We start from the raw sequence: 22,609 nt of genomic DNA on the forward strand, positions 1-22,609 counted from the left end.
CATAGACACACTCCTGTGATTCTGCTTTCAAACAGAGCAGATGGCATCTGCCATCCACCTTTGGCTCTGTGCTTCAGGGCTGGCCACCAAACACACAAACATGAACCACTTACTCTCCCACTTCCTTTTCCTTTCTTTTGTTTAACCTCTTAGACTGTCAACCAACTTTTAAATGTGTCCCAGATGAGCCCTTCTGTAACTTGAGTACTGAGAACATACTATTGGTCAATGAATCCATTCTTTAATTCAAAAACCTCCCTTCTGACTCCCTCTGTTGCCCTGATCAGCCTCCTCCTCTTTCATGTCTGTACATTTGATGTCAAAAGTCTGGACCCCCACTATTTAATCAGAAATTAAGCTGCAAAAATTTTGGTTTACATTTGTTTGCATTGTCAGTGAAAAGCTTAGCACTGTGATGATACTGTTACTTCACACAGACCAGGAGTTGCAGCTGTACCTGCCATGTAGTCCAGAACAAACTGCATCAGTGCCTTTCACTGCTCCTAGAGAAAAGTTCAGCCAGCACCTCACCACCTGCCGGCCATTGAAGCCACAAGTTCATCATACTATGCCATGTATCTGTGTGCTGTACACATGGGCACTGTGTGCAAGTCTGTGCTGCAAAAGGCTCATTTGACTGTCATACCTGGCCAGCTGGTGCCAGTGGAGTTTTCCTATTGCTGCACATCATTGCTGAGTGCTGTGCCATTGTCACCCTATCCACATGCATGGGGTTGCAAATCATATGCCGGATCCATGCTGTTCCTGTAGCTGTACCAAGCACCTACAGTCGTCATGGCAGACCGCCACCCACAGGCATCACCTGTTAGTAGCCTGCTACCCACCAGCATTGCCCAGCAGTTGCTGGCCCTACCAAGAGCATCATCAGGGCCACACTATGCCACAGTCTGGCCTGCCAGCTGAGCTGACTGTGCTTTGGGCTACACTCTTTGCTGCTGCCCTTCTGGCTCACAACATATAACGTCATGCTACCCTCACGTGGGGAGCACCATCTCAGCACTACCTGTGGCTGTGTCTGATCTGCCACCCTTACCAGACACATGCCATCTCAGTACTAACGTGCAGTTGCACAGCCCAAGCATCAAAAGAGTTTAACAGCGGGGGTCCACACTTTGCCTCATCACCATTGCAGCCATCAGTCACCGGTGGGTGCAAGTCACCTCCATGCAGGTGCCACATGCCAATAGCCCACGTCACCCATGTGCATTGATGTTGCCATCATGCTGCAGTGATTGAATTTGACAACAACATAATGTCATATTTTTTATGAGAAGCAGCATTCTGAACAGAGAGACACTTATTGGGAAGTGTCCTGCCAATCATAGAGTTTACTGTTAGATTTTCTTGTTGAGTATTGCTATTTAGTGTCTTCATTTGAAACATAATGTCAGGTTAATATCATTGTTGTGAATTCACAATATTCAAGGCAATCTTTGACCACTATTTTAATTATAATTTCTAAAGATAGTTAAAGTGTGATTGTAATGTGTATACAGTAAGATTAAGAAATTGAAAGCTACTTCTCCTCATCTTTTTAATAAATGGCCACTACATGCTTACAATTAAAGAGCAGCCTTCTACCCATGCAAGAGCAGATGCATAAACTCACCCTTAAAAATATGTACTTAGAGGAGAAATTAGAATTAACAATTTTCTATGCCAAAGAAAGATTTGAAGGTTCAGGCAATCTGAGATCAGTCCTGCCATCTCACAGCCTAGCATAGTGATTCCTGTTTTTGTGAGGAATTCCACCAAAAATGTGGACATCATTTTACAACAAGTTTGTGGTGTTGGTCGAATGTGCTTTTCATGATTAGATGACTTTTAGTTAAATATGGTGTGCTTAAAATTACCAGGGGATAGGTCTACCTATGTAGAATCTGTGAGTACATTGAAAAATGCACAAAGATTGATTTTCCAGCAGGGGATTGTCAGAGAGATATTTAGACAAAACAGACATAAGTTACTACAGAAATAAACTATCTACCCTGAGATAGAGGCAAGGGGAGGATCTCGAAATGTTCACGAATAGGATTGTACAATTTCATGCTGTACATATATTTTTGGATCATGCTACAAGGGAACTGATGCATTAAGAAAGGAAGCAGATGAAAGAGCTATATATTTTTATCAGAGACATCAATCAGCAAATTGGAAGCAAGACAAAAGTGGTGTCACTTTTGGCTTTACATGATGTAGTTCCACTTGTTCTATTACACAAGACAGTAGGTGATTTGTTTCAACCACATCATACATTAATGACCCTTGGCCTATGTTTACAAATGAGTTACACTGCAAGAGGTGCAAGCAGCTGTAAAGAAATCAGTCACCAGGTGTTGATCGTCACTGGCTGCAAGGTAGATCAAGGCGAGGCAAGGCAGGGTTCCAGAACTAGTAGAGTTCCATCATGCTACCTGTAGGACCTTACAGCTGCCAAGATGTGAACTAGTGCTCACAGAATATCCAAGCCAGTCATGACATTCCTTTTTTTAAGTTGTGCTCAACACTATTTTTTTCATCTTTTCTATCAATAAAATGTCATGCCACCAGTGAGAGTAAGTTTCTGCTCTAAAGGCAGCTTGCTGTGGACAGACATAAGAGCCTTAGGAATCCTACAAACTCTCTTTGTTTCGAAAGCACATCTAACAAGAAACTAAAACCACTGACGTCTGAGGGAATGGGCCCAATCATGAGCTGCGATGTGAGTGACAAGAGTGTCCATACAATAGTTTGCATGGGATGGAAGAGGGGGCAAATCGGGAGGGCACAAAGTATTTATAGCCACAAAAAAGTTCCAATTCCAGCCTTATTATAAACTGCGTGATACAGACTTTAAATAATTTACTTGAAAGAAAAGCGCCTGACTACACTGAATTTTTTCTTTTCCTTGAGAGCTGTGGGGAGGGCCATGACTCTTCCTTGCCCATGGGTATGGGCGCCATTGGGAGTGAGTTTTTACTGGGAGACCAGACACAGACATGACATCTTCATCTAGGCCTTGCAAGAAAAGCCGCAAACCATGAGATTCTGACAGTCCAGGTAGAGTCTGTCAGACTACTAGCGGGAGTAAGGAGCTAAAGGCCTGCAGGAGTACTATAGAGTCATAGTAATACAATTAGCACCTGTTGTCGCTTAAATATCTAAGATGCTTTGTGATGTACTGGAATGTAGAACATAAGGATTCACTTTTTTGCCCTCCCACCTTTTCTATGGCTTTCTCTGAATCTTTCTTTCCTTCTATGGAGAATGGGAAATATCTTGTTTTGTAAGTGGTTAAGTCAGTGCTGGTAATTATAATTGGTCAATGACAAATTATGAAAGGCCATTAAAGATGGTGTGGTTAATGTGTTGACACATGATGGAAAGTGATAGATTAAGTGTGCAGGTTGCATTAGAGTACACTGTCTTAAGCAAGATGACTAAAACAACATCCTACGTCATGTTACTTTCTGCTAGTAACCCCTGGAGAGCATAAAAAAATAGTCAAGTTTGACAGGATGATACTGTGACACAACACATGAAGCCATGTTGCATACTGAGGATTATAATGTGTTGTATCCTGCGACTAGTGCATGTGAATGAGAGTGTGCTGAGTGTAGTGTCAACACGTGTGCATTTTTTAATCAGCTGCCAAACGTATCAATGTGGGCCAGCCACTGGAATCCACTTGTGGGAGGCATGCGTGCAGTGAGGTCTCCACCTCACTGTCTGCCATTGAATCGCACATATATATGGGTGGAGGAGCACTAACTGAGTCTCCTGCATGTCCTTCCAGTATCCTGTTCACATCAGAGTATTGTGTCTTGTTATGTGGGGATCTATGAGAGTGATTTTTCTGTTGTTGTTCAGTGCTTCATGAATAAAGCCATATTTGTGTTACTTGAACCAGTCTTGCATATTATTTGTTTACTACACAATGTACTATGAAACAAAAAGTTAATGGAGCATTATGATTAAAATGGTGATATACTATTACTTATATTGTGTTACCATCTTTTGTATAGCAGCAATGTTAGTGGAAGGTGTTGGGTGAAGCTGATATGAAGATCTGTTTGAAATGTACTGATTAATGATGTAAAAATATTAAGTTGAAAATGAAAGGTGAAGATGAAGCAATATGGAGCTGATACTGATGCCTAGCCTGGCTCACAGCTGTTGCATTTGCAAAAAGCCGACCACACGACGATGTGCCATTATCCCCCTCTTCTCTCATTTCTTGCAGTGTTACGTCTCACTCCCCTAGCTCCCTGTCTTGCGTGCTTTGCAGTACCTACCCCTACCCTTCCCCTCCAGTGGGATGAAATAACATCATCTGTAATCAAGTGTGTATACAATATTATTTCTCAACCACTGTCAATTATTATAAATCAATCTTTTGAACAGGGATGCTTTCCAAATGTATTGAAATATGCTGAGATCATATTCAAAAAAGGATCGACAGAAGATATGGGTAATTACCGTTGTATTTCTCTTTTGCCTGTCTTCTCTAAAGTGTTTGAAAAGATTGCAGCAAAACAAAATAATAAATTTCTTACTGTAAAAGAATGATATAATTTTTAAAAAACAGTTCGGATTCCACCAGGGTAAAAGCATTGTGAATGCTATAAATGAGTTTATCCAAAAAATATGCTCCACGTTAGATAAGGGTAGAAAGGTCAGAGGAATATTCTGTGATCTAACTAAAGCTTTTGATTCAGTGCATTACTCCTCCAAAAATTACAGATGTATCGAATCGGGGACACTGCTTCAAAATGGTTTAGCTCTTACCTGTCAGGTAGGAAACAAAGAGTAATTTTAACTTCAAACGGAACCAATTATTCCTCATACTGGAAAACAGTTCCACAAGGAGTCCCACAAGGTTTGATATTGGGTCCCTATCTGTTTCTTTTTTACGTAAATGACCTACCACTTGCTATTGATGTTCATTCAGTCTTATTTGCTGATGATAAATCAGTTCTAATTGAAAATGAGGTATCTGAAAGTGTTCCAGAAAAAGCCAAAAATACTTTAGAAAAACTCGAATCTTGTTTCTATCAAAATGGACGAAAACTAAATGTAACTAAAATCAAAATAATGCAATTTGAAGCTAAATCAGTAGAAAGGACTGAAATAAAGATAAATTGTAATGATCAGGATATCACAGAAGCAAACCATGTGAAGTTCTTAGGTCTAAATCTTGACAAAAATTTAAATTGGAAGGTACACATAGATTACTTAGCAAATAAACTGAACAACATAGCATTTGCAATGTGTATTTTTTCAGGTACCACAAACATGGATACCAGAAAGATAGTTTATCACTGCTACTTTGAGTCAGTTATTCGTTATGGCATAATCTTCTGGGGAAATTCAGCAAATGTCACTAGGCTCCTAGTATTACAAAAGAAAGTAATTAGAAACACGTGTGTTGCAAAAAAAAAAAAAAAAAAAAAAAAAATGAGAATCTTGTTGACCACTGTTAAAAATTTTAAAAATACTATCTATCCCCCTCACTTTACATATATGAGGTGGTGGTGTTCCTATATAAAAATCAGCATACACTAGACACTTTCCGTTTTGACCACAACTACAACACTCGCCACAGAGATAACTTCAAACTTCCAACATATCGTTTAAAACTTTATGCCCAAACGCCAGAGTATATGGGGTTAAAAATTTTCAATAAAATAAAAGGCAGTAATATATTTAAGATGGAGCTTGGTTCACTGAAAAGATTGCTCTTTACTCTTCTGGTGGAAAAGTGTTATTATTCTGTCGATGAATTCATTGAGGACAGCTTCACAGTCCGAACACTGGGATTGTATTACATGTATTATTTTATGTACATGTATAGATGTTACTTAGAAATGTAAAATATAATGTAAACTTTTGTATTTCTCTTAAAAAAGAGAAATAAGTTTCTTTTGTAAACCTTGACATGACTCCTGTACATCAAATCAAATAATCTGAAAATTGTACGTAATGAGATGAATAAATCACATAACCTTTGTCTTACAGCCATAAGGAAAAACCCCTCCTCTCACCTTCCTGGCAGCCATCATGGATTGCTGACCAATCACAGCTGTCTGCCTCTTATCGTTTGCATCCTCTAGTGATATTTGCCTTTAAATGTGGTTCACTACTATCATATTTAAATGACATTGGGATGATGGTGCCAGCTGTGTGGCTCGCTGCGTCATACCTTAATATACATTTGTTTTGTCATCACTTACTTGAGTTTGAGGGATAACGCAATACTACTTAGCTGTTGTAGCATTGTTTCTCTAACCTAGGGCAACTAAAGATAGCAAATGTGTTCTAACATGATAAAAATAGAATTTTGTATGTGTGTTTATTATTATATCTACCTTGATGGTGCACCATTCTTTGTTTACAATCCGAATTTTTGTATTTTTAAGGAGATGCCTGTAGTTTTTATGTTAACTTGAAAGGTTACGAGCCTGTCATTTTTCACATGGGGTTATTTTGACATCCCATGTGAATGTACCTAAGTTGAAGCAGTGACATTTTATCAGATGGTCTGGCTAGTTTATATTGTCATTTTTCCAGTTGAGATTCTGGTGTTAATCACCTTGATCCAAATGTAAGATTTAATTGTGTATTTGATTCAACATGCATTCACTCTCATTTTCAGTGTCGTTCCCTTATTAGTTAAGGTATGTGGGGGGACTGACTTGAATCCATGGCAGGCCTGGACTAGTTTGGACACTTTTTTGGTGGCACTGTTTCTTATGCTGATAAAAAGGTTTATATATATATATATATATATATATATATATATATATATATATATATATATATATATATATATATATATATATATATATATAAGAACAAAGATGATGTGACTTAACGAACGAAAGTGCTGGCAGGTCGATAGACACACAAACATACACACGAAATTCAAGCTTTCGCAACAAACGGTTGCTTCATCAGGAAAGAGGGAAGGAGAGGGAAAGACGAAAGGATGTGGGTTTTAAGGGAGAGGGTAAGGAGTCATTCCAATCCCGGGAGTGGAAAGACTTACCTTAGGGGGAAAAAAGGACAGGTATACACTCGCACACACACACATATCCATCCACACATATACAGACACAAGCAGACATATTCAAAGACAAAGAGTTTGGGCAGAGATGTCAGTCGAGGCGGAAGTGCAGAGGCAAAGATGTTGTTGAATGACAGTAGAGGTATGAGTGGCGGCAACTTGAAATTAGCGGAGATTGAGGCCTGGTGGGTAACGGGAAGAGAGGATATATTGAAGAGCAAGTTCCCATCTCCGGAGTTCGGATAGGTTGGTGTTAGTGGGAAGTATCCAGATAACCCGGATGGTGTAACACTGTGCCAAGATGTGCTGGCCGTGCACCAAGGCATGTTTAGCCACAGGGTGATCCTCATTACCAACAAACACTGTCTGCCTGTGTCCATTCATGCGAATGGACAGTTTTTTGCTGGTCATTCCCACATAGAATGTGTCACAGTGTAGGCAGGTCAGTTGGTAAATCACGTGGGTGGTTTCACACGTGGCTCTGCCTTCGATCGTGTACACCTTCCGGATTACAGGACTGGAGTAGGTGGTGGTGGGAGGGTCAGTTGATAAATCACGTGGGTGGTTTCACACGTGGCTCTGCCCTTGATCGTGTACACCTTCCGGGTTACAGGACTGGAGTAGGTGGTGGTGGGAGGGTGCATGAGACAGGTTTTACACTGGGGCGGTTACAAGGGTAGGAGCCAGAGGGTAGGGAAGGTGGTTTGGGGATTTTATAGGGATGAACTAACAGGTTACGAAGGTTAGGTGGATGGCGGAAAGACACTCTTGGTGGAGTGGGGAGGATTTCATGAAGGATGGATTCACACCAGATCTCCAGTTACTTTCCAGTTCACCTTTATCTCTCCCCATATATTTTTATTTTCATTTTCATTTCAGCCTCATGTTACACTTTCCACCTTCTAATACCATGTCACCCTCACAACACCCCCACAGTGACCCCATTAAGTTTTATTTATATTCCCTCCACAAACATGCCTTCACCCTAAAAACACCCTCCCACCACCACCTACTCCAGTCCTGTAACCCGGAAGGTGTACACGATCAAAGGCAGAGCCACGTGTGAAAGCACCAACATGATTTACCAACTGACCTGCCTACACTGTGACACATTCTATGTGGGAATGACCAGCAATAAACTGTCCATTTGCATGAATGGACACAGGTAGACAGTGTTTGTTGGTAATGAGGATCACCCTGTGGCTAAACATGCCTTGGTGCACGGCCAGCACATCTTGGCACAGTGTTACATCGTCCGGGTTATCTGGACACTTCCCACTAACACCAACCTATCCGAACTCCGGAGATGGGAACTTGCTCTTCAATATATCCTCTCTTCCCGTTACCCACCAGGCCTCAATCTCCGCTAATTTCAAGTTGCCGCCATTCATACCTTACCTGTCATTCAACAACATCTTTGCCTCTGCACTTCCGCCTCGACTGACATCTCTGCCCAAACTCTTTGTCTTTGAATATGTCTGCTTGTGTCTGTATATGTGTGGATGGATATGTGTGTGTGTGCGAGTGTATACCCGTCCTTTTTTCCCCCTGAGGTAAGTCTTTCCGCTACCGGGATTGGAATGACTCCTTACGCTCTCCCTTAAAACCCATATCCTTTCGTCTTTCCCTCTCCTTCCCTCTTTCCTGATGAAGCAACCGTTGGTTGCGAAAGCTTGAATTTCATGTGTATGTTTGTGTTTGTTTGTGTGTCTATCGACCTGCCAGCACTTTCGTTCGGTAAGTCACATCATCTTTGTTCATATATATAAGAAAACTCAACATAGGATGAGAATCATATTGAAATAAAAGTTCAAACAAAAGGGTTGATGTCAATGACACAGAAACTCTATTTTTCAAATATTACTTAACAACATAATACAATTTTTACAGACCTCTGTGATATGAGACATCAATCACATCCAATCAGTACAACAGTTCAAAAAAAAAAAGAAAGATTATTATTTAAGAACAATCATAGATAACAAAAGATCTTTCCTGATGAGGCAACAGTTTGTTGCGAAAGCTTGAATTTTGTGTGTATGTTTGTGTGGATGGACATGTGTGTGTGTGCGAGTGTATACCCGTCCTTTTTTCCCCCTAAGGTAAGTCTTTCTGCTCCCGGGATTGGAATGACTCCTTACACTCTCCCTTAAAACCCACATCCTTTCGTCTTTCCCTCTCCTTCCCTCTTTCCTGATGAGGCAACAGTTTGTTGCAAAAGCTTGAATTTCGTGTGTATGTTTGTGTGTCTATCGATGTGCCAGATATATATTGTTGCTGGTCATTCCCACATAGAAGGGAAGGGAAGGTGGTTTGGGGATTTCATAGGGATGAACTAAGAGGTTACGAAGGTTAGGTGGATGGCGGAAAGACACTCTTGGTGGAGTGGGGAGGATTTCATGAAGGATGGATCTCATTTCAGGGCAGGATTTGAGGAAGTCGTATCCCTGCTGGAGAGCCACATCCAGAGTCTGATCCAGTCCTGAAAAGTATCCTGTCACAAGTGAGGGACTTTTGTGGTTCTTCTGTGGGAGGTTCTGGGTTTGAGAGGATGAGGAAGTGGCCTGAAGGAAATTCGATAAGTAATTGTCTTATGTTAGCTGCCATCTTAGTGAAATATTGCAGTGACAGCTTTAAATTGAATTTTTAAACAGACATAAATCTTGATGGTTATTATTGTATTGGTGGCCCAGAACCCACTCAAAGGTTATAAATTCCACTTAAAGTGTGAATAATCTATAACTATAGTGCAAACAACATCTTATGCAATAAAAATTGATCTCTGCTGATGTATGAAGCCTGGTTATTTTGTAACGACATTTATGAAATATTTTTAAGAGGAAACAATACATTAGTGTTGTGCACATCTACATCTACATCTACATGACTACTCTGCAATTCACATTTAAGTGCTTGGCAGAGGGTTCATTGAACCACAATCATACTATCTCTCTACCATTCCACTCCCAAACAGGGCGCGGGAATAACGAACAAACCTTTCTGTTCGAGCTCTGATTTCTCTTATTTTATTTTCATGATCATTCCTACCTATGTAGGTTGGGCTCAACAAAATATTGTCGTATTTGGAAGAGAAAGTTGGTGACTGAAATTTCATAAATAGATCTCACCGCGACAAAAAACGTCTTTGCTTTAATGACTTCCATCCCAACTCGTGTATCATATCTGCCACACTCTCTCCCCTATTACATGATAATACAAAATGAGCTGCCCTTTTGTGCACCCTTTTGATGTCCTCCGTCAATCCCCCCTGGTAAGGATCCCACACCTTGCAGCAATATTCTAACAGAGGACGAACGAGTGTAGTGTAAGGTGTCTCTTTAGTGGACTTGTTGCATCTTCTCGGTGTCCTGCCAATGAAACGCAACCTTTGGCTCACCTTCCCCACAATATTATCTGTGTGGTCTTTCCAACTGAAGTTGTTCGTAATTTTAACACCCAGGTACTTAGTTGAAGTGACAGTCTTGAGAATTGTACTATTTATCGAGTAATCGAATTCCAATGGATTTCTTTTGGAACTCATGTGGATCACCTCACACTTTTCGTTATTTAGCGTCAACTGCCACCTGCCACCTGCCACACCATACAGCAATCTTTTCTAAATTGCTTTGCAACTGATACTGGTGGTATTGTGTGTCAAAACTGTTCGTTTTACTTAAAGAAAAGTGTTACCACTGCGAATAAGAGCAGTGGTAAATTGGATAGACGATCTGCAACTAGTAATGAAACTATTGTGCAATAGCACTGAATATTGCTAAAAATCCTTACTCTTGTGTAGTTGAGATTACTTAACATGCATTTAGCTGGTTTGCTGGTTGTATAAGATTACTGTTGTGCATGAATTTAGTGCCATTTACACTGCTTGACAGATAACATTGCTACAGAATCCCAGGTCTAGATTTCTTTGGCAAAATAACAATTATTAGCTGGGAGAAGCAGTTATCAAATAGATCCTCATGTTACGCTAATGATAAGAACTGGTTCTGTTGTAGTCGTGCCCAAAATTTTACAACACCAGTCTACCATGATACGCCACACACTGATGCTGTTCTGTGTATCGCATCCTGTCAAAGTTAAGGTAGTTCACACTGAACGCTTCTGGCAGTACTGGTTCACTCTCTCCTCTTCCCATCAATTTATCACTGAGGCATTGTGCTTCCCTTTTTATCGCATTTGACTGGTGCCCTCCCTGATGTTCTGCCATTAGGAAGGGAGTCTTTTTCATTTTGTGCATAGCCAGTAAGCAGTTAGGCTTATTGTTTTGTATTGTGGTCTGGCCCTTCTTGTGTTGGAGACTCAGCCAACAATGAAACTATTTTATGTTGTTTTTTGTGCCCCTTTCTATTACCTCCTTATGGCAAATTGTTAGAAAGCATTTGTAACCACCTATGATCAAGCGCATTCTGAAGGGAGTCCATGCTTATTACAGTTACCTCATAATCACAAATTTAAACCTGGTATTATGCTCTTTTAAGATAACATCTGCTTATTGTGTTTATAAGATTCAGTTTATTGTTGGTGCACCTAAACAATACAGTCTATGTTACTCAATTTACCTTATGGTTCATGAAACTGTAACTTTTCATTGCAAGTTAACTTGATTTATACCATGAACTAATTATTCAAGATTTTATAGTAATAGAAAGTTGGTTGGTTGGTTGGTTGACTTGGGGAGAGGGGACCAAACAGCACGGTAATTAGTTCCATTGGATATGGGAAGGATGGGGAACAAAATCAGCCATGTCCTTTCAAAGGAACCATTGTGGCATTTGCCAGAAGTAATTTAGGGAAATCATGGAAAACCTAAATCAGGATGGCCAGACGTGGGTTTTAACAGCCGTCCTCCTGAACGCGAGTCCAGTCTGCTAACCACTGTGCCACCTTGCTCAGTGAATGGAAAGTGATAATTCCCTATCCTTAACAGGACTTAAGTGTGCATGAATTTGCACTGTTTTAGCTTTCATACTAATACAGTTTCAAGTTAAATATGGTAATGGGACATACCTGGGTTTCAAGAGTTTTATACAATTCTTCATAAGCAGCTAGAGATGTATATATGGTTAAAAAAGCTTTGCTGTTTACACATAAACTGCATTATTTCATTCAATAATAAGTTACCAATGTCCTGGTATTGTGCAGATGCCTATATGTGTTTTCACAGTGACTATCTTGGCAGTTAAGAATGTCAACTTTTTCCTTGATTAGATTAGATTAGATTTGCTTTCATTCCAATTGATCCATAGTGAGGAGGCCCTCCAGGATGTGGAACATGTCAGAAAAACAACTACACATGACAAATATTTACAACTAAAACAAATAAGCTAATGTACCATTCCACAGGTCCCAAGTGGCATGATTGTCATTTTTTAATGAACACTATATGAAAGTAATTTTACAAATACTAATGATAATAATTGCCTACATATCATAACCATGTTTTATGTAATACTAGCTGGGGTACCAGACTTCACTCAGGAAGTTGGTATGAGAGTGTGCGGTTGATAGAATAAAAGGATAAAATCTAGAGTATAAGAGGTAAAAAAGTTTTATTGAAAATGTATTATAACTATTTACAATACTTATTCAAGTATAAGAGGTAATTTTTTTTAATGAAAACATATTCTGAATGCATAAAATACTTGTTTATAAACAACATTTTCTATTTTGTTATCTGTGATATATATGCACAAAGTTTTCGAATTTCCCACTCAAGAGCAAGCTACGTATAGTTGACCATAAGACAAGCAGGAGTCTTTGCGGTTGATGTTGCAATATTTTAAATTTGTTCTTGCACTTTGTTAATTGTAAAATTGTAGACTAATTTGATTGGAAATTGTGGTCTTTTAAATTGGAATGGCAGTTCAGTAGAGATCAGTAGTATTCTGGGTATAAATAGTGTGTGTCCTTTGTATTTTCCAGTCTTAAGTTCGGCTTCAGTGATGTTATTCCATAGCTGTTTGATGATTATCCTTGTTTAATTGCATAGTTTTTATGAGTAGCATGATTGGTGATCCAATTTTAAGTCGAAGGCAGTGTAACGACATTCCGGGAACTTGCAAAGAGTGTAAAAATTCTGTAGATAAGTTCACAATTTCTTCATCATTTACTCATCATGTTGATTGATGTGTATATTCTCTCTTCACTGGGAATTTTCTTTTGAATATTAAAGTTGATATTGTCAACAATATTGTTTTTAGTTGCAAAGATTGTTCGTTCAAATACCAGTCTGGACTGCTATAGTTGTGAACAATGTCTTGATAAATTTGATTGGTGAGCTGTTTTCAGCAGAAATCACTGTTGAGTTTCATGAGGCCAGTTATCTGGTCAGTGGGATATGTGCCTTCACCTGTTTGTAAAAGTTGTTGAGAAAAATGTACTATTGTTTTGTCTTTCGATAGTTCAACTCTCACATTTTTTGTTAGGCACAGTATTTGTATGTATGGCCAAAGATGTGGTTTTTGTAAGCATGCACTGATCTCATTTACTGGTGTTGACTAGGGGATAACTGGAAGTGTTTGTCAAAAATCTCCTGAGAGTATGAGTAGAGCTGCTCCCATCACTTCAGTTTTCTCGCAAGTCGTGTAATGTTCTGTCCACGGCTTTGAGTGATTTTTTATGTGCCATTGTGCATTTGTCCCAGGAGATAATTTTAGCTTGCTTTTGAAGTTCACCCCATCCAGCTGCTCTTGGGATTTTACACAACAGAAATTGTTCCTCGGCTATATTCAATGGTAATTTTGGGGCGGAATGGCCAGTTCGTCCCCATTCTGTAAGTGTGGCGGCAATGCCGGATGATGCCAGTGCAAGGGCATTATATTGTTCAGCATGTATTTCTGCCAGTAATGGATTTATTAGAAACGGTATCCCACTGCTGCCTGGTGCATCCAAGTAAGTAATTCCACCAGTGTTGTTGTCGATCTGAGCCATGACAATGTTGTAAATTTCCTTTTGATTGTCATTGAGGAGTGGTATGTTGTGAGCAATGCATTACATAGTTTGTTTATGGTGTAGCTTTTTTCCTTTGTAATTTTGAAGTTTGGCACACCAATAATGTATTTTTGTAGTGTTTGCATCCCAGTTTGTACTAACGTCTTGTTGTTTATTGCTAAGTATTTATCACCTAGTTGAATGAGTGTTCCATTGAAGATGTCATCATTGAATTTGATGGTCAGTTCAGATGAGCTTGTCAAATTTGGTACAGTATGTCATCACTCATACTCTCTTTGAAGGAGTCTCACAGCTGTTTTGGATACAATGGCTTACATTTTGTTAGAATTAGGCTCATTTGTTCAGTTGAGGCTGTGATCGAGGCTTCTTGTAGTGTTAATTCCCAGTGATTATCGTTTTCCAGTCTGTGAAACTTGTTGGTCCCCGTATTTCATGTAGCAACATCCAGACAGAGAAACATTCAATGTTATTAGGATGTATAGTGTATATTGGGCTAGTGCGCCAGTTTTCATGATTCCTGGATGATCTTGTACTGGAGTTCCTTGTTTTCATCATTAAAAGATGTTTCTTGTTGTGTTCCATGCATAATAGGTAGGGACGTCAACATATAGTAATGTTTTCATGGATCCATTTGTACAGTCAGTAAAAAGCTGTTAATGTTATGTTCTGAGGTGATTCACTTACAATTTTTCTGGTAGTGTATTTTATGAAGTAAACTCTGCATTCTCCAAATGTACGGCTAGATGTTGCACAGTTGGTTCACATTCGTATATGGGAAAACTGAAAATCCACCACACTGCTTCATTACTGTTGATGTATCTTCCTATTTGGTGTGCGAGGATCTTGTTGTTTCTGTTTTGTTATGCGCTGTCTTTGGCTATTTGAAGTATTGCCATATCACTGCCTTTGTTCACATACAAGGTGTACAACTTTGCTTCCACCATTTTCTCCCCAAAATTTGAGGCTTTAATGAAACAAATTGGTTACACATGTATCATTCAAAGTATTTTCCATCGCTGGCCACTACTTTCTCCCATCTTTCGGGTAATGTACGAATCCCGCTTCAAAAAAATTGTTCATCTTTTGAAGCGATTCACGAATTGATCCAATTTGTGACTTCTTCATGAGATTGGAAGTGTTGGTCAGCCAGGGCATGCGCCATTGATCTAAACAGGTGATAGTCAGAGGGAGCATCATCTGGATAATATGGTGGATGGGATATGACTTCCCATTATAATGTTTCCAAGTCCATTTTGACCTCTTGTGCAACGTGGGGTCGAGCGTTGTCATGCTGCAAAATTGCTTTATCATGTCTCTTGTGTATTGTGGCCGTTTGTCTTTTAATTCTCTGCACTACACATTGGTTACCTATTTCCAGTTTGTCACTGCCTTGTATTTGTACTTTTGTTGTTAACCCATTGTTTTTGGATGAATCATCTTCTGTATTTGGAATAGTCATCAACTCCAGTTTGTGTATCATGCAAAAATGATTTTGGGTATTTCTTTTGTACATTTTCCATCACTCATACAAGACAAATTGGGGTTTAATGGCCCACATGGTCCATGAACCACGTTTTCCACTATTATGTTGTACAGTTCTGGATCTTCTTGTCATTTGGGAAATTCAGCTTGGATGCTTTTGTTGATATCCCTGAGATGGGTTCTGTCGTGCAGCTGTACGAGAGTGTGTGAGTGAGGCAGTCCTTGTTTTTTCATACGATTGTGTACATCCAGCATCTAATGGTCCCAGAGAAGTGGTATTTTTTTGGTGAATTCAATAAATCTCATTTTTTGTTGTGTAAAACTCAGGCTTGTCTGTATCATAGTTGTTCTTTGTTTTTATTCACTCACTGCACTACTTTTTCAGTTCTTTGCTTCATCACTGATAAGAAACTGACATTCAAACCCTTGATGGGTCATGCTTTATATAGCCCTACAAACTGATAACCATACCTGTGGCGAATTCCAGAGCATACCAAAAAGGCATCGAATGGTCCACAATATTCCGGAACATTACCCAACATTTGAGTACTTTTCACAGTTTTTGAAACACTTCTGGAACTCCCTTTTTGTTGTGGTATTCGACTCCTTCAGTGATCCTATTTTTATCTCATCAGTGGTGGCACAATGACGTCCTGTCATGGTTCTCTGTAGCCTCGGGAATAGAAAGAAGTCACAGGGGACCATGTCCACTGAATACAGTGGCTGAGGCAACATAACAGTTTTGATTTTTGCCAAAAAATCACAAACAAGCGTTGAGCTGTGAGCAGCACATTATTGTGATGCAATTTCCATGTGTGGTTTTGCCACAGTTCCTGTCATTTTGCTTGGACTGTTTCCACAAAGTGTGCATAACTTCCAAGTAGTATTCCTTACTGACCATATGACCATAAGGCAGGAAATCATGACGAACTACTCCACTGTAATTGAAGAAAAACAGTGAGAAGATCTTTCACATGTGACCAAACTTATCGATTTTTTCCCCCTATTCAGACAGTTTCCTTTCAGAGGACTAGGCCTTGGTTTTGATGTTATACCTGAGTACCCATGTTATAGCCTTCTTTAGAAGTTCTGGATCATTGTTGACTTCATTCAGCAATTTCTGAGCAATGTCTGTGTGATATTGTTTTTGGTTGAAATTCTACAATTTTGGAACAAACTTTGCTGCTATATATTTTGTAATAACACTGTTCACATTTACGTCGCACTTCACTTGGCATAGACCGGGACTGTGCCCTAGGCATGCTCGATGTTAACTCACTGGGCACGACCCGTGCTGCCTGAGTTGTTGTTGTTGTTGTTGTTAAGCCGGCAGAGGTCGCGTCCGAATTCTCCGTGTAACTCTTTCAGCGAAGCGGGCCGAGGAAGGTCGACGATACCGTGGACCAAACTTCCTAGTGGCTGGACGCCATGCTGAGAGATGGTGTAGCCCACATACTCAATGGACGGTTGGAAGAAGTTTGACTTATGCAGGTTGCAACGCAAGCCCACAGACCTGAATTTGAGAAAGAGGGTGCGAAGGTTGTGCAAGTGTTCCTTCGTGCTGCGGCCTGTGACAATTATGTCATCCAGGTAATTAATACAATGAGGGATTGTCGACGTGATGTGCTCAAGATAATGCTGGAATATCGCTGGGGCACTGGATATTCCGAAGGCCAACCGCTGATATTGGTAAAGGCCAAACGGGGTGTTGACGACCGCCAGCCGTTTGGAGTCCTCATCAAGTGGTATCTGATGATAAGCCTCCGAAAGTTCCATTTTCGAAAAATATTGGCCTCCCGCCATGGCGGAGAACAATTCATCAGCACGAGGCAAAGGATAGGTGTCCACCACCAATTGGGAATTAATAGTGGCCTTGAAATTGCCACAAACACGTAATTTTCCTGAGGGCTTCCTTACAATAACGAGGGGCAAAGCCCACTCACTAGAAGAAATGGGAAGAACAACCCCTAGGGCTGTCAGCCGGTCTAGCTCTTCCTTTACCTGAGGGCGGAGAGCCAAGGGGATCTGCCTCGCGCATAGAAAGCGTGGGCGAGCCGACGCCTTCAACGTTAAGTGAGCTTCAAAATCTGAAACACGCCCCAGGTCCTCCTCAAAGACATCTGGAAAGTCTGAGATCAAAGATTCTAATGATTGATCGGGAACGTCTTCGGAGACCAACTGAATGGTGTCAGCGATAGAAAAACCGAAAGCTTGAAAGGCATCCAGGCCAAAGAGGTTAGCAGAGCTCACGTCACTGACAACAATAAAGGTAATAGGCCAAGTGACTGATTTGTAAGTCACGTCGGTAGTGAATTGACCCAGTAGGCGAATGAACTGTTTACCATAACCGCGTAGATGTCGGTAAACTGGCGCCAATGGGGGCGATCCAAGGTCGGAATAAGTTTGTGCATTCAACAACGAAACTGCCGCGCCCTTAACTACTTGCAGTTGTAACCAGCGCGACAGAACCGACACCTCGATAAAGAGTTTGTGTGCCGATGCATCGGGAGCCTGGCCCGATGAAACTTCCTGAATGTCAATGTCCATGTCCTCTGTACCTGCTTCCTTCGATTGTTTTGAGGCTGAGCGGAAAACTAGCAATGTGACCTTTTTTATTACATTTGCGACAAACGGCCCAACGCTGGGGGCACTCTGACCGATCATGATGTATATAGCACGACGCAGATGACGGCAACAGGGGCCGGCGGCCGGAATTCTGTTTACGCGCCGTGCGGGAGCGGTCGTAAGGCCGGATTGTACCGCTCGCACGTCGTCCACCCCGGACGCAGTGGACGCGGCCGCGTCACCCTGAACCGCCACGACGTCGCACCACGCTTCCAGCTGTCGACCTGCGGCATGAGAGACTTCATACGATTGAGCAATGGACAGGACTTCCTCGAGGGAAGGGTCTTCTAACTGCAGGGCCTGTTGTCGGACCTCCCTATCAGGGGCCGAACGAAAAATGACGTCGCGTACCATAACGTGGGCATACGACTCTCCGACTGCTCCGTGAAAAAATGACACTTGCGACTAAGACCGTGCAGGGTAGCGGCCCACACCCAGTAAGACTGATGGGGCTGTTTCTTGCATTGATAGAACTCGACCCTAGCCGCCACAACATGCGTGCGGCGGCGATAATATGAAGACAGCAATGAACACAGTGCGTCAAAAGACAAGGACGAGGGTTCCTGCAACGGCGCTAGCTGCCACAAAACTTGATACAGCGAGGGAGATATCCAAGACAAGAAGAGAGCACGACATACCTCCACCTCGGCAACATGAAACGCCTGGAAATGCTGCCGAAGGCGATGTTCATATGCGTCCCAATCTTCCGCCGTCTCGTCATATGGGGGAAAGGGAGGAGGGAACGGCGCTGGAGCAGACTGCGTGGAGAGCAACGCCGGAAGCATGGCGGCCATGAGCTCCGTCTGCTGCTCAACCAAAACCTGCACTAAATCCTCCATGCCGTGGAGAAGCTGCGAAACCAGAACAACGACGCAACACGCGAAAGAACGACCCTACTTGTCGCCAATTGTGTAATAACACTGTTCACGTTTACGTCGCACTTCACTTGGAGTAGACCGGGACTGTGCCCTAGGCATGCTCGATGTTAACTCACTGGGCATGGCCCGTGCTGCCTGAGTTGTTGTTGTTATTGTTACGCCAGCAGAGGTCGCGTCCTAATTCTTCGTGCCCTCTGGTGGACGGGACTCTACTTGCGGCAACTACCGTCCGTGATGCGCCGTGCTGATGTGCGCCTCCTGCGATCTTTCTGGTGGCTACTGCATATTTCCTTCCCAAAACATAAAAACAAAAAAATAGAAAAATCGATTGGCATGAGCCAAAGAATATACTGACATTATCAGCAACCTCTCTGATGGCGATTTTCCAGTACCGTTTTCATTATTTCTTCCACACTATTGTCAGTAATGGATTTGCTACGGCATCCATGTAGATTGTCAACTTGAGCATCTACTCAACTCTCTTTGAAATGTTTATAACACTCATAAACTCTTGTCTTACTCATAGCAGATTCACTGAAAGCCACAGTCAACATTTTGAATTAAGTTCTGCAATTTATTCCATTTTTCAAATAAAATTTAATGCAAATTCTTTGAACCCTCTTTTTTAAAAGTATAAATTTGCTGAGTGCTCAAAAATACATGTAGCCTTTTCAGCTGTCAACAATAAACTAACTATTCAAAACAGCTGAATATGCAAACATACGCCAGGAACCTGTGTACCAACAAGACAATTTATTTTTTTGAAAATTGGATGTAAATGGCCTGTGAAATTTAAAAAAATTCCCATTACTGTTTGATCACACCTCATAGGTGGAACCACCTCAGTCATCACGTTCACTGTGTGAAACCTGCCCCACACATATTTTACAGTTGTTTGAAGCACTGATAACATTGTAATTCCTGGTGAATTTATAAAATGGAGAAGATATGTCCCCTTCACCATAATAAGTATCATTCACTCTATTCAGCTTGGAGATCAATCAGCAACTCACTTAGTTTCTTACATTTTATCTGTACACTGTATACCATTAGTCTGGATGTTACTTGGCGATCATAGTAATGTGATTTGACACTGTAAATGCAAGCCACTGCAACAGTTTGCCCTCTCATGTTGGAGAGAACCTGTAGTATTGGGGTTGAAGTACCACACTGCAAAGTGCTTATCTAACCAGTGAAAAATGACGCATAATGATATAAAGTTGTGCCATTGGTTTATTCACGTTGCTGCAATTTCACAGTCTGAAATATCATGTTTTGTGTAGTTATATTACTGGCTGACAAATTTTATACATATTGTCTTGTGTAATGTAAGAACTGATTTTATCAATATTCATTTCTTTGTGTTCAGAGCCATATATAAGTGACTTTATTTAATCATTGAAGCATGGTATGATTTTGACTCACCCGTGTTAAGGAAGGACACTGATGACTGACCTGATTAAAAATTAGTCATCTTAATACAGTAACAGTGACTGAATAATTTTTAATCAATTGTACTAAGAGTTTTAAAAATCTTATCATTTGTGAAATGTGGATTATTTTAGTATTATTAGTTGACGTAATTCATTATTTTGTTTTTATAGATCTATCAATCTGTGTACTTAGAACCAAAAGAGATATACTGAGTAAGACCAGACATAAGTGCATCTCTGTAATTTCTTTCAGGTGGCATTTTCCTTCTCTGCATTTAATTCAAAAGGGGCATAAATTATAGTGAAGATCAACAGAACAACAAAACTTCAGGTGTGACTCATCATTATAAGTGAAAATGGAAACTACAGATTAAATGAAAGTGCTTAATGAAGAAGTTATGGGAATTAAGTATAAAAAAATCATCTGTGTGAAATAACGTTGATATTATGAGAACTGTTGAAAATAAATAATAACTATGTAACAACAGTTGTTATAATGATACCAATAATAATAATAATAATAACAGGTAATAAAGCAACATAAGAATTACTTTCATTTACAAATTCTTAATAAATCAACAGGGAAAGAGGAAAGTGTTGATCATGGCCTGTCATTAGGGACCACCGTTGCATTCTTCATGAATGAATTTGGAAAACCATGGAACACTCAAAATCATATTATCATCTTCACTGCTAGGTAAAGTTATCCTGCAGACTTCTCTTTGTATCACAGTCTTTAGTGTTTTTTACATCAATTTACTCATATATATTTTTTATTTTCATCTTCCATTATGTCACTGTCCCAGTCTTTTCCTTATCTCTTGGAATCTAACAATACATTTTTTGTGGCCCACCTACAACCTATTCACCTTGCTAGATATGCTGCCATCTCCATTCCATTTTCATGGCAGTCACAATTATGTCATTCACTTCATTTGTTTGTTTTCCTGTCTCTATCAGATTGTTCATACATGTATCTCTTCACTTCTCACTGAACAATCTTTCGGTGTTGAATGATTTTCACATTAAAAATCTATTTCACTGCCATAAAGTACAACTGGAATACAATCTAACTAAACTTTTTGTTTAACATATGTAAAAAACTTAATTTTGTGTTTTAAGTTTACCTGAAGCAATCAATGCCATTTTTACTCTGCCTGTTTTTTGTACATCCATTCATTGTCTTCAACTCTTGTGAATACAGAAACTCACTTGGTTTTGTGATTCTGTTGTTAATTTACACAATTTCATTTTCAGTGGATTGATTATAAATTATTTTAGTCTTATTGTAATTGTTTTTCAGACCTACTTTCAAATATGATCAATTATATTCTTTTCTTTATTGTTGGCATTTGTCTGCACTTGAGGCAAACAGTACGACTAACCAGCAAAATGGAAGCTGTTCAGGTATGTTCCAGTAACACATGTTCCTTCTTTGTCCTCCTAGTTTAAGGGTCTGTCACTTCTTGTACGGCCGCTAAGAACAATTTTTTGACATGGAACCTCTTTATTAGATATCTCTTTAAATTCTGAATTTCCCACAATCCTGATAAAGTTTAATGAAGACAAATTGAAGGGGTAGCATTCATGTGTAGGTTATTTAACATGCTGACTTAGGATTAATCAGTTTTTGCTAAAAGCACAGATTTTGTGGAAAGTGAGTCAGAAACTTTCTCAGAATCTGTGAATTGCTCAAGCAGAGCAGTAATCTTTCTCTCCCTCTAACGTTTTCTCCATAGTAGGTTCAATCCATTCTAGACAGCTAACTCAGAAAAAGGTTTATTCATGATCTCTTTTTCGTTACTACTATGTCAAGCTGTCTCTGCTGATTATAACAGAATTTAGTAAAATCAGTGTTACATTTTTCTCCGTGGATCTAATTTATTTATTTATTTATTTTGTCTAACTCTTAAAAGTGGCTTTAGTTGTGATGTGTTTGAATAAAGGCTTGTGACAGAGTGGAGAGAGAGGGATGACAAACAGTGAACTTAACTTTGAGGACAATGGAAGGATGATAACAAAATTATTGGCAGGTCAGTCCTGCGAAGCAGTTAAACATCTCAGTCAATCCAAGAACATATCCCTGCATACCACATTTACACACTTATACTTTTGAGTTATTTCAGCTGACACCCCCCTGAATCACCCACTGCACACTG

The 22,609-nt window shown here is 40.1% G+C and overlaps 1 protein-coding gene across 1 annotated transcript in view; it reads left to right on the forward strand.

The window, feature by feature from the left end:
- LOC126237024 (IQ domain-containing protein E-like) overlaps positions 1-20,833 on the forward strand; it is a 285,500-nt gene extending 264,667 nt beyond the window's left edge. The window contains exon 8 of the mRNA XM_049946781.1: positions 20,704-20,833. Coding sequence (XP_049802738.1) covers positions 20,704-20,752 — 49 coding nt within the window. The 3' untranslated portion in view covers positions 20,753-20,833. The remainder of the gene's footprint in view (positions 1-20,703) is intronic.
- The last annotated feature ends 1,776 nt before the right edge of the window (positions 20,834-22,609 follow it).

The sequence above is a fragment of the Schistocerca nitens genome, chromosome 1 (genome assembly GCF_023898315.1).
Source record: "Schistocerca nitens isolate TAMUIC-IGC-003100 chromosome 1, iqSchNite1.1, whole genome shotgun sequence".
Lineage (NCBI taxonomy): Eukaryota > Metazoa > Arthropoda > Insecta > Orthoptera > Acrididae > Schistocerca > Schistocerca nitens.